Raw genomic sequence first — 13,286 nt, forward strand, 5'->3', positions numbered from 1 at the left:
TTCTCAGAGTCCTGTTAGTACATCATCAATCATAGGCTTACTCATTAAAACGGTGTAAAGAAAATCCAGTTGTCTTTCTTCAATAATATACTTTTTATTAAGGGATGTTTTACAAAAGAAGGGAAAGGGAAAATAAAATATGATAAAGACAGTATAGTAGTATTACAACAGTTACATCATCCTAACAAAACTTTTAACTTGGAGGAAAAATCTGGAAAAGGATAGCCGGAGAGGAAGAAAGGAAAGAAAGGAAGGAAAGGGAGAGAGGAATGGGATGGGGAAAAAAGGGAAGGACGAATGAGGAAAACAGGGGAAAGGGAGGTGAAAACAAAATAGATCATCTATAGTATAAATCCTTGTTATGGCATCACAGGATTTCAGTTTAATTATGTTAAAATAATAAATGATTTGTATACTTTCTGGCTAAAAGATGTTATTTGTTTGGAGAGGTATTCTTATTCAGGGAAAAGTATCCAGTATCCAGATCCAGAAAGACCATATAGAATAGTATTTCTTAAGAGAGCTGTTTCTTAACGCATAGGAATGTTCTAAAGAATTGTGAACTAACATTTTATCTATAATTTCTGAGATAGTAGGAACATTAACTGACTTCCATTTAGATTCAATAAGTAGCTTTGTTATAGCCAATATATGAATGGAAATATGTTTTATCTTCTGTGGGAGTAAATTTGAGTCAAGAGATAGACGGGCTAGTTGTGGTGAAATATTAACTGTAGAGTTGTTGATTTTATTCAACAATTTAAAGATCTCTTTCCATATTAATGCAGCTTTAGAACATGTCCAAAAGATATGAAATACCGTATTTTTCGGACTATAAGACGCACCAGACCATAAGACGCACCTAGGTTTTAGAGGAGGAAAAAAAAAAATTTAAGCAAAAAATGTGTTCATGATGCACTTTTAAGGGGGAGGGGGTCTTCTGCTGACACTGGTATAGGGGTAATGTCCCCCAATTCTGACAATATCCCCCATCCTGGTATATATGTCTCTCCCCTTTTATATGTGGTCCCCATCCTCATCCTGGTATGCCTGGCATCCCTCCATCCTGGTATGCATGGCATCCCTCATCCCTATCCTGGTATGCATGGCACCCCTCATCCCTGTCCTGGTATGCATGGCACCCCTAATCCCTATCCTGGTATGCATGGCACCCCTCATCCCTATCCTGGTATGCATGGCACCCCTCATCCCTATCCTGGTATGCATGGCACCCCTAATCCCTATCCTGGTATGCATGGCACCCCTAATCCCTATCCTGGTATGAATGGCACAGCAATCCCCATCCGGGTATGCATGGCACAGCAATCCCCATCCTGGTATGCATGGCACCCCTAATCCCTATCCTGGTATGCATGGCACCCCTCATCCTTATCGTGGTATGTATGGCCCCTCATTCTAATCCTGGTATGTATGGCCCCCTCATCTTTATCCTGTTATGTATGCCGCCCTCAGCGTTATCCTGGTATGTATGGCCCCCTCATCTTTATCTTGTTATGTATGGCCCCCTCATCTTTATCCTGTTATGTATGCCCCCCTCAGCATTACCCTGGTATGTATGGCCCCCTCATCCTTACCCTGGTATGTATGGCCCCCTCATCCTTACCCTGGTATGTATGGCCCCCTCATCCTTACCCTGGTATGTATGGCCCCCTCATCCTAGTATGCATGGTCCCCCTAATTCCTATCATGCTGCACATTAAAAAAAACACTCCTACTCACCTTTCTTCTCTCCTCCAGCGCTTCGTCCTGCCTGCCCACTCTGATCTCTCCATGTGAGCCGCGCATGGCGTCTCTACCATGTGCAAGGAGAGATCAGCTGCCGGAAGTCACTGCTCCCCACGCCGGTACTGTGTGCACGGGGAGCAGTGACTTCATGCTCCTTCATAGCCGACACACAGCGTAGCCGCGCTGCGGCTCCTGCTGCTGCCGGGCTACCGCGTGTGCCCGCTTATTAAAGGGCATGAATATTCACCCCCTCTCCATGCCCATGGGCGTGGAGAGAGGTTGAATATTCATGCCCTTTAATAAGCGGGCACAGGCGATTCCGGCAACAGCAGGAGCAGCGCTGCGTCTACACTGTGTGCTGCTATTAAGGAGCGTGGGGAGCACTGAATATTCATTTTCTTTAGCAGCTGGGACAATGTAGGCTGCAGCGGGCGGCTGCTGACTCCTGTTCCCCGCTCCTTCACCGCTACTGCTCCCCCCACACCCCACATATATATACACCCCCCCCCTCCAACATTCGGACTATAAGACGCACCCCCCATTTTCCTCCAAAACTTTGGAGGAAAAAAGGGCTTCTTATAGTCCGAAAAATACGGTAAGTTGGCTTTTTGTCCACAGTATCTCCAACATGAATCAGAGTAGTCCACAAAGGCTTTCTTTAGTCTGGCTGTACAATTCCTCTTCTGGAAGATTATGAAAAGTTTTTAGGGAGAGGAAGTTTATAATTGATTCGTTTTCTGCTATTTTCTGCTTTGAATAATAATATTAGCTTCAGAAGAAGCCTGGATATTTGGTAGGGCAATTCCCCCTTTTATTTTTGAATAGTAACATTTTTGCAATTCTCTGAAACTTTTTTTGCCATCTATAATTTGACAGTTGTTTATGAAGAGATTTAATCCATATTTCTGGGACTAGGATAGGAATTGTTCTGAAAATATACTGTAATTTAGGTAGTACTATCTTTTACCCGCGGCTTCGCTCGCGTGGAATTTGGTCTGCCACATTAAGTTTCGTGACAGATCATTTTAATAGTAAAAAAAAATAATCTTAATAGTAAAAAAAAATAATCTTATTTAGTTACTCGCACATCCAAAATTTCAGATGTCTAACTTCAAAACTGACGGATTCCATACAATCTTTGAACCCCTATAATATTAAGAGGGAAACTCTTGAGGGTGGAATTATCAAATTTCCTTTCTTAGTGCTCATTTAAGCTATAATAGAACCTATCTGCAAATTTCAAGATGCTAAGTTCAGTGGTTTCGGCTGTGCGCTGACCGCTAGGTGTGTCAGTCAATCAGGCTTACAGTTTTATATAATCTTCGCCTGTATGGTGTGTTTATAAAAAGTAGCCCTATGTCCTTCCCCAGGCTTGAAATTATCCATATCAAATTTCATCACAAACGGATTACTAAACACTGATTAATAAACAGGACGGACTGAAGTTACTTGCGTTTAATATTGTTCGTGTTAGTAAAGAATTAGTATGTAATTGGAATAATGGACATCTGCAGGTAATTTATCTATGTGTTTTTACTGCAATATACTCCTGTAAACTATGTTATTTGATTTCTTTCGTTCAGCGAAAATATGTAGATTTTGCGATTTAGAAACACGTGAGCAAGCTACGTATAGCTGACCGTGGGAAAACCAGGGCGTGCCTAAATGTATCCCCGCTACCTTCAAAGTTTGCCCTTGCGATTTATTGATGGTCATTGAAAATGCAACTTTAAGTGGGAACTGCAAACGTTTGAAATTAAAGGGTAAGTTATTGGGTATTATTGGGATGCGTGGTATAAGAATATTTTCACCCTTAGCTTCTCCAGTTAAAATTGTGGCCTTTACAATGTGCCTGCCTAGTTCAGTGACTCGCAATCTAGTGCCATTACATAATCTCGGGGCGTCCAAGTTGCGCATTAACAAAACGGGTATACCGACCTTTAATTCGAGCTTATGAGATGGGACCCCGGATAGCTCCAAAGAGTTAAGAAACTCCACGGGGTAGCTCGTAGAGTCTTCAGATGACATGACTGTGTCGATGGAGTTGTAGGTTGTTGCATCGCTGGTTACTTGGTCCAAGATAATTTTATTGATTTTCGCAACTGTTTCATTTCTTGGTGCTAGTATAGTTCTTTCACATAGCCAATTTTCATCGTGGATGTTTTGTTGCAAATTTGGAAAAACTTGAGCAATAAGTGCGTCTTCCGAATCCACAACATGACAAAATTGGTTAGTGAATAGAACCATACCTTCTTCGTCAGTTTCGATTCGACCTTCACCGATCTCGAGCAGTTTCTCAGCGTACGCGCCCGACTCTAGATCACTGAATAACTGGACACGCATGTTGGTGGTGAGGTGCAGCTTTTCAACTTTGGTCCATAAATATGAGGATTTCAGACATGCGTTAATTTCGTCTGCTGCAGTGCCTCGCTCGATGACAGGCAAAGTTTGCCTAAAGTCCCCAGCCAATAAAACAACCACACCACCCATTATTGTTTGTTTACTGTGTGAGTCTTGTAGACAACGATCAAGAGCTTCGATGGCGCGTTTGTGTGACATTGTGCACTCGTCCCATACGATTAGTTTGCACTGTTGCAACAGGAGGCCACGGGCGCTGCTCTTGCTGATATTACACGATGGGGTTTCTTCGTTCACCAGATTAAGAGGTAATTTAAAGACTGAATGTGCCGTCCGTCCACCGCTTAGCAATGTTGCAGCAATTCCAGAGGAAGCCACAGCTAATGCAACGTTATGACCGCTACGAATTTTTGCTAAAAGTAAATTAAGCAAGAAAGTTTTTCCTGTACCACCCAGGGCATCAAGGAAAAAAAGTCCGCCTTCACCATTCTCAACTCATCCTACTATTTTGTGATAAATCTCTCTTTGATCAGGTAGCAAACGTGGCTCAGTTTCGCAAACGTGAGCGTCCAACTGGTTGGTATCATAGCTTAGCTCTTTTATCAACTCGTTCGACAGCTCTCCTCTACGCCGCGGTGAGGGTAGACCAAAATCGGACAATTTCTTTCCAGAAATTATTAATATTTTGTCCTCGATAAGCCCCAACGCCTCATTGAAACAGAGATCATCGTTAACGTGATCCATTCTTTCAAATCTGTGCATGATATCCTCTGATAACGCAGTTTTATACTTGTGCCAGAGTTGTAGAGGATTGGATAAACCGCAAGTGCATATCAATATGGCAAACAGCTCTCTTATTTGCGCCGGGGAGCGACATAGCACGGCCTCTTCTAAGGTGGTATCCCAGTGGTTATCATCTTCCAACAACCCCATCTTCTCACACACCTGCCGAAAAGTTGCAAGTTCTTGACTTTCAAATGTTTTTAAATCCGAGAAGTTGGTTGGACCCCTTATTACATTCAGCAGCATACGCAAGCAATAACATTCAAAATTGCTAACGTGCACCGTGTAAATGCGACCTGGAGCGTCTCCTGCCTTTACACCTGGCCAGCCATCGACAGGTGTTCCTTGTAGACGACGTTTCCATTGCTTCCGTGCCACATTCCAAGTATAGTAGCGAGGCACGTCAATGTAAAGTAATGTTTTTGCAAACGTATCACTTTGGCACAACAGGAAAAATGCCGTTAGTGTAGTTTTAGGTGGTGCTTCTAATCTCTCTCTAAAATTATTTTCCGTAAAGTAAACCCTCTCGCTATTGGGTAAATGAATCGCGAGATGAGTGACGGTTGGGTGTCTCTCGTGCAGAGGCAGACCTAAGATCCGCCACGCTGCTTCGTTACTACTAACATATCGGCCGGTTCTAAAGGTCTGCACCTCATCTCTTGGGTCAATGTTAACATTCCCTTGCTGGCGGATGTTAAAAATAGCCTGGTCGCTACCCTTATTAATATATTTACAAATATATTTTATCGCCTGTACCGTATTACAGAACTCTACATTTAAATGAGAATTAAAATTTTTTGATAAGAGTGGAGAATATGGGACCACCCAGCTATTGTCCACCAATATTTCCTGTGTTCCTCTACGGGTTTTTATAATCGTCGTGCGTCCACCATTCTCTGGTGCTCTGCGCCTGTACAAAGGATAACCTTTGTCATTGGTTTGAGTATCTTTTAAAAGCTTCCTCGGATATTTTTTGGTACATTTTCCTTCCTTCATGCATGGCGATGAAGAATTGAATGTACCACATGGCCCGTGAATCATATTCTTTGTCACTGTATCATAGAGCTTTTGATCGGTTTCTGGGTTTGGTATCTCAGCACATATGATTTCGTCAATTTGGTTCGGATGCAATTTTTCCTTTAACCACAGCAGTAAGTGCACATGAGGCAAACCTCGCTTTTGCCACTCGATCGAGTACATGAAGCATTGCATATCACCAAATATGTTACCTTTTGTAAGTAGAGCTACCAATTTCTGTACTTTTATTCTAAATACTCGAGCTGTTAAGTCATGTCTGTCCGTTGAATTTTGACCAGCCATAAGCTCTTTGGTGATTTCTGGCCAAGCGGGGTTGCAAGTCATTGTAATAAATAAATCAGGCCTCCCATAATTACGTACGTATGTGAACGCATCTTGTTTGTATTCGTGTAGGTATCTCGGGCTATTTAGAAATGATGACGGGAGAATCACCATCTGACCTAAGTTATTTGGATCCAAATCCGCATCATTTCTTATTGCATCTTGCAAGTGAATATAATTTTCTGCGCGCAGTTTTTTTTTATTTAAAGAAATGAACCTTAAGCGCTCACTTTCCATCTTTACATACATGTCGACCAGAAACTAATGAAGTAGGAGCCTACACTTAAGCATCAAATTAAAATGGCTGCGACGGACCATCAAGTGAAAGGCATAAAAATCTTTGCAGGACACCTTTTTGCTTGGCATTGCTTGTTTGGTAATTGGATTTATCTGAGGAATATCAATGCTGTACCCCTCTTGTCCTTTCCAAAAAATCATTGGGTACTCGAGAGCGTCATAAAATCTATGTGTATCGGGAACCCTAGTGAGCATGCCATCGCGCGGCTGCACAACGATGTCCCGAGACATAGTTTGTTCGCTACTAACTATTACAGCAGCTATTTCATTTGTAGTAGGGGCATTGAATCGTCTCTCATGTTGACCACGTGGTACAAGGTCTAGGTGAATCACTACTTTGAAATGATCGTCATTGATCATTCTGTCTCTAGCCGTTTTAAATTCATGCACCAAAATGTTGTGGTCGTGAAGTACTCGTTGTAATTTTTTAACTATGTTTCTATCTACGCTTTGCACGCACTCAGTACGCCTGTTGATTTGTTCTTCTTCGTCACCTATGAAATAAACTTGTAAAAATTGTGGTTGCGAAATGGACGCAGGAATTAAAGAACCGATACGGTGGTATACTTGTCCTTGTATTGTAAAGGTCGGGCAAAACCCAGGCATTGAGACAATTTGATCTGCTCCAAAAGACGCCATATGAAAGCACATGTTGTATTTTCTTATATTATTTAGAAAAAGGTGAGATTCATCAGTGTCATTAGAGAAAAGCTCTTTTAAAGGTTGAACTGGCTCTTCTATATAAGGAAGAGCTACTTTCCCGCCCAAACAACACATACCTGCTGCTTCCTCTTTCCACTTAAGAGCTCTGCAATATTTGCAATCTATGGTCATTGCTTCTATTTTTATAAGCTTGTGAGTTTCATAATCAAGAGTCTCGTCATACTCAAATGCAGCTTTATGAAACAATATCCATGTATTTCTTGTAAATGTTTGACGTCACTGTGCTGCCCTTTCAGCAACAGTGCGTCTGCGAGATTCGGCCATTTCATAAGTTTCAGTGGCTCTTTGGGACGCCATGTAAGTCGCTTGCTGCTGACGTCGAGCTTGGGACTGTTCTGGAGTTTCAGCAGCCCGTTGAGACGCCAGATACTCCGCATGCTGTTCACGTCGGGCTTGGGACTGTTCTGGAGTTTCAGCAGCCGGTTGAGACGCCAGATACTCCGCATGCTGTTCACGTCGAGCTTGGGACTGTTCTGGAGTTTCAGCAGCCCGTTGAGACGCCAGATACTCCGCATGCTGTTCACGTCAGGCTTGGGACTGTTCTGGAGTTTCAGCAGCCCGTTGAGACGCCAGATACTCCGCATGCTGTTCACATCGGGCTTGGGACTGTTCTTGAGTTTCAGCAGCCCGTTGAGACGCCAGATACTCCGCGTTCCGTTCACGTCGGGCTTGGGATTGTTCTGGAGTCTCTGCAGCTCTATGTGCCGCACAACGCACCGCCTGCTCAAGCCTTCGTTGCTGGGCTTGTTGAGACGTCTCATCACGTCTAATTATTTTCATAGCTCGGGCTTTATTAGAGCTTTGCGAAATGTTACACTTACGCTTTCGCGGCATTTTTATAAGTACTAATTACAAAATAGGTACTTAGTAAAGTTCAAACAAAATACTAAAACAATCTAATTAGTTATATTACGATCGCTGTACAGACGATATCAGTTGTATATGACTGGTCTATGAGGAGCAGCTGTGGCGCGGTTACCCATAGCAACCATTCCCAGTGCTCTGTGGGAGCTGAGCGCAGCCTGCTGGTGCTGTGGGTGACATGCTGCGCTGCACACACACAGGGCTGTGCTGCACACAGGAGGGGAGGATGCCATTTGTGTAGCGCTGCTGCCGGTGCTGTCAGGCTGCAGTGTGTGCATCCTCCATGGAGCCGCGCTCAGGTTACTGCCCCTCCCCGTGTGTGAGTCACTTCCCCTCCGCCCAGGTGAGGCGCTCGGAACTTTCCCGGCTGCAGCAGCTGGCGCAGGTGAGCGCATGTTTTATTATACGGTGTTATGTGGAGGGACAATGGCGGCGGGGACCCCCTGTGTGAGGACAATGACGGCCCGGTGCCCCCGGGCAACCTGCAGGAGGAAGCCTCACACTCCCCCCGGGCTGTGGGCGCGGGAAGGCCGTGCTGGGACGTGTAGTTCCCTAGTAACCTGTTCCTGACATATGGGCTGTTTTCTGGCCTATTTTTTTTTTTTTTTTTTTTTTTTTTTTTAAGTCTGAGAAAATGTCATAAATTATCCTTCTCCCCTTAGCTGTTTCCAGAGTGTAATGTATCAGGGTGAGCTCATGACTGACAGCTGCCAAAGTTTCTAGGAAATGTCAGTCCCTGGGGGTCGTGTGTGAACCCCCTGTGCCACACTTGTACCTGGCCACGGTATATGATCACCCCTGTATTCTGACTGTGGACAGGCGGCAACTGTGACCTCACTATACAATGATCCACTATGGGCAAATTATTGTATTATCAATCTCTTCTGACTGCTGTAAATCAGCCATTTAAATATCACCTGTGTATGTGTGTATATAAGAGTTTGATAAATATACTAAAAAGTTTGATAAATATACTAAAATGTGCATTGTAAAATAGTATCTAATTTAATTAAATTTATGGTTCACAATTTTGGTCATAGTGGCTTTAGTATCTAATTTAATTAAATTTATGGTTCACAATTTTGGTCATAGTGGCTTCCACATAAAAGGGAGATATATGCTGTCGCGGACTTTTATTTAGAACTATTCAAGACAAACAATTCTACGGTACATCATCTTTGTGTAACTCCAACCGTTTAGGCAGCGTACGCCAAGATAGCTCTCAGAGGCCAGATTTTTTTCCGACTTAATTGACATGTATCGTTATATTACGACCAAAATTACATAAAATCATTACAAATTGTAGCCTATATGTTATTCCGATGTATAATCTATATTACTGTAAAGTTTCATGCAAATCCGTCCAGTAGTTTTTTCGTGAAAGAGTAACAAACATACATACTCACAAACTTTCGCATTTATAATATTAGTAGGATAAAGACATTATTATATAATGTCAAATTAATGTGGGAATTCACTTACTTCATTCAAAATAAATTACAATATGACCAATTAAATTTCAATATCTCATATACAGTTGAAACCAGAAGTTTCCATACACTATATAAAAAGACACACAGTATCTGCATGTTTCTCTCCATATCTGACATGAAATCAGAATAAACCTTTCCTGTTTTAGGTCAATTAGGATTACCATCATTTGTAATATTTGCCAAATGCCAGAATAATGAGAGAGCGAGAATGCAGTAAGTAATAAAAATGCTTAAAACAAAGTCAAAACTTTCCATCCATTTCATTAGTATTTGGTACCATTGTCCTTAAAGTGAATGACTTGGGTGAAACATTTGGGATTTCCTCCCACAAGCTTCTCACAATATAAGGCTATGTGCCCACGCTGCGGAAATGAAGCAGAAAATTTCTGCTTCATTTCCGCATGTCCTCTCCCGGAAAAACGCATGCGGAATTCCACGCGGGTTTATCCTGCGTTTATCGCGCTTTTTCCACATGCGGAATTCCACGCGCGTTTATCCTGCGTTTATCGCGCTTTTTCCACATGCGGAATTCCACGCGGGTTTATCCTGCGTTTATCGCGCGTTTTCCACATGCGGAATTCCACGCGCGTCTATCCTGCGTTTATTGCGCGTTTTCCACATGCGGAATTCCACGTGGGTTTATCCTGCGTTTATCGCGCGTTTTCCACATGCGGAATTCCACGCGCGTTTATCCTGCGTTTATCGCGCGTTTTCCACATGCCGAATTGTCTTGCGTTTTTTATTGCACTGCAAAGGCAATTCCGCTTGCGGAAACGCAAAATTAATTGACATGCTGTGGATTATTGCGCGCATCAAAAACGCTGCGGAAAAATCCGCAGCATGGGCATAGAACTTGCGGATTCCCCTTGGGGACCATGGGGGGCAGATTACCTAGCGTTTCACAAGCGTTTACCCTGAGGACAGTCCGCAGCATATACGCTTGTAAAACGCTACGTGGGCACATACTCTTAGGTCGGAATTTGGGCCCATTTCTCCTGACACAACTGGTGTAACTGATCCAGGTTTGTAGGTCGTCTTGCTCGCAGCCTTTTCAGCTTTGCCCATACATTTTCAATAGGACTAAGATCAGGGCTTTGTGATGGCCGCTCCAAAACATTGACTTTGTTATCCTTAACCCCTTATTGACCAATAGACGTCTTTTTACTGATCTGCAATATAAGAGACTAGCGTTCCCCGACAGGTGACTATCCTGTAGCTGTCACCTGTACATTATAGCTGACAACTTGCTGCATCAGCCATGATCAGTGTTGGCACAGACCATGGACGTTTAACCCCTCTGATTCTGTTGTCAATAGTGATTATAAAATCTAAATAGTTAACAGTGTGGGGGCTTCATTTTAACTTTATCGGCACCTTGATATCTTGATTGTGTGGTCCTGATGTTTGCCTTGGCAGTTCATGGCCAAATAACTACCTTTAAAGTATGCCGGCTATAATTGCCTGTTCAGAAGTTATCAAAATCTAGATTGTAAAAATAAACTTTTTCATTCTTGTCATTCCACTTTCCATTACTTCCTGAAAAGAACCAGAAGGGTTAATGAACTATATCAAAGCAATTTTAAATACGTTGAGGGGTGCAGTGTTTAACCCCTTTACAACCCAAGGTGGTTTGCACGTTAATGACCAGGCCAATTTTTTCAATTCTGACCACTGTCAGTTTATGAAGTAATTACTCTGGAACGCTTCAACGGATTCCCCTGATTCTGAGATTGTTTTTTCGTGACATATTGTACTTCATGATTGTGGTAAAATTTCTTCGATATCACTTGCGTTTATTTGTGAAAAAAATGGAAATTTGGCGAAAATTTTGAAAATTTAGCAATTTTCAAAATTTGAATTTTTATGCCCTTAAATCAGAGAGATATGTCACACAAAAGAGTTAATAAATAACATTTCCCACATGTCTACTTTACATCAGCACAATTTTGGAACCAAATTTTTTTTTTTTTCGTTAGGGAGCTATAAGGGTTAAAAGTTGACCCACGATTTCTCATTTTTCCAACAAAATTTACAAAACCATTTTTTTAGGGACCACATCACATTTGAAGTCACTTTGAGGCGTCTTTATGACAGAAAATACCCAAAAGTGACACCATTCTAAAAACTGCACCCCTCAAGGTACTCAAAACCACATTCAAGAACTTTATTAACCCTTCAGGTGCTTCACAGGAATTTTTGGAATGTGTAAGAAAAAAATGAACATTTAACTTTTTTCACAAAAATGTTACTTTAGACCCAATTTTTTTTATTTTCGCAGGGGTAACAGGAAAAAATGGACCCCAAAATTTGTTGTGCAATTTCCCCTGGGCACGCAGATACCCCATATGTGGGGAAAAACCACTGTTTGGGCGCACGGCAGGGCTCGGAAGGGAAGGAGCGCCATTTGACTTTTTGATTGTAAAATTTGCTTGAATAATTAGCGGACGCCATGTTGCGTTTGGAGAGCCCCTGATGTGCCTAAACAGTGGAGCTCCCCCACAAGTGACCCCATTTTGGAAACTAGACCTCCCAAGGCACCTATCTAGATGCATAGTGAGAACTTGGAACCCCTAGGTGCTTCACAAATTGATTTGTAAAAATGAAAAAGTATTTTTTTTTCCACTTTTTCATTTTTACGAATCAATTTGTGAAGCACTTGAGGGTTCCAAGACTCGAACACCCGCGATACTCAATGCATACCCGAGCACCCGATGCAAACTCAAGTAGCGAGCACTTGCGCTCAACACTAGTTGCCATATCGTCATCTTTTTTTTTTTTCTTTACTTTTGAAAAAAAAACAACCCCAACCCTAACATTAGCACAGCCCCAACCCCAGCCCTAGCGTTTATTTTTTACGCCGTTCCTCGTGCGGTATAAGTGATGAGATTACTTTATTCTTCGGGTCGGTGCGATTACAGCGATACCAGAATCATATTGGGTTTTTATGATTGACAGCTGTCACACACTAAAAGACACATATTTTGTAAAATCTAGTTTCTGCATTGCCATATTTTGGCCGACAGAGTCATGTGATGGCTTGTTTTTTGCGGGATGAGTTGGCGTTTTTATTGGTGCCATTTTCAGGCACGTGACATTTTTTGATTGCTTTCTATTCCAGCTTTTGGGAGACAGAATAAACAAAAACCAACAATTCAGGAGTTGTTTTTTTTTTTTTTTTTATTATTCTGCTCCGGGTGTGGTAAAATTGATAAGGCAGCTTTATTCTTTGGGTCAGTACGTTTACAGCGGTACCACATTTATATCGTTTTTTATGTTTTGGCGCTTTTACACAAAAGCTATTTTATTTTATAGAAAAATTATTTTTTTGCATTGCTTTATTCTGAGAGCTGTAACTTTTTGATTTTTCGGATGATGGAGCTGTATGGCAGCTTGCTTTTTGCGGGACGAGATGATGTTTTCAGCGGTACCATTTTTATTTATATTCGTCTGTTTGATCGCGTGTAATTCCATTTTTTGTTTGGCGGTATGATGATAAAGCATTGTTTTTTGCTTTGTTTTTTATTTTTATTTTTTACCGTGTTCACTGAAGGGGTTAACTAGTGGAACAGTTTTATAGGCCAGGTCGTTACGGACGTGTACTTTTATTGTTTGTTTGTTTTTTCATAATAATATTTATTGATGGGTACATTATATTTTTATTTT

At 41.9% G+C, this 13,286-nt stretch overlaps 1 protein-coding gene across 1 annotated transcript in view; it reads left to right on the forward strand.

Annotated features, from left to right (window-relative positions):
• The window catches only part of LOC141220811 (SH3 domain-containing kinase-binding protein 1-like), a 68,141-nt gene extending 67,916 nt beyond the window's left edge, over window positions 1–225 (forward strand). The window contains exon 7 of the mRNA XM_073666413.1: window positions 103–225. Coding sequence (XP_073522514.1) covers window positions 103–225 — 123 coding nt within the window. The remainder of the gene's footprint in view (window positions 1–102) is intronic.
• Window positions 226–13,286: the final 13,061 nt, after the last annotated feature.

Source organism: Phyllobates terribilis, unplaced genomic scaffold, assembly GCF_046119375.1.
Source record: "Phyllobates terribilis strain yellow unplaced genomic scaffold, ASM4611937v1 Scaffold_304__1_contigs__length_2301189, whole genome shotgun sequence".
NCBI lineage: Eukaryota > Metazoa > Chordata > Amphibia > Anura > Dendrobatidae > Phyllobates > Phyllobates terribilis.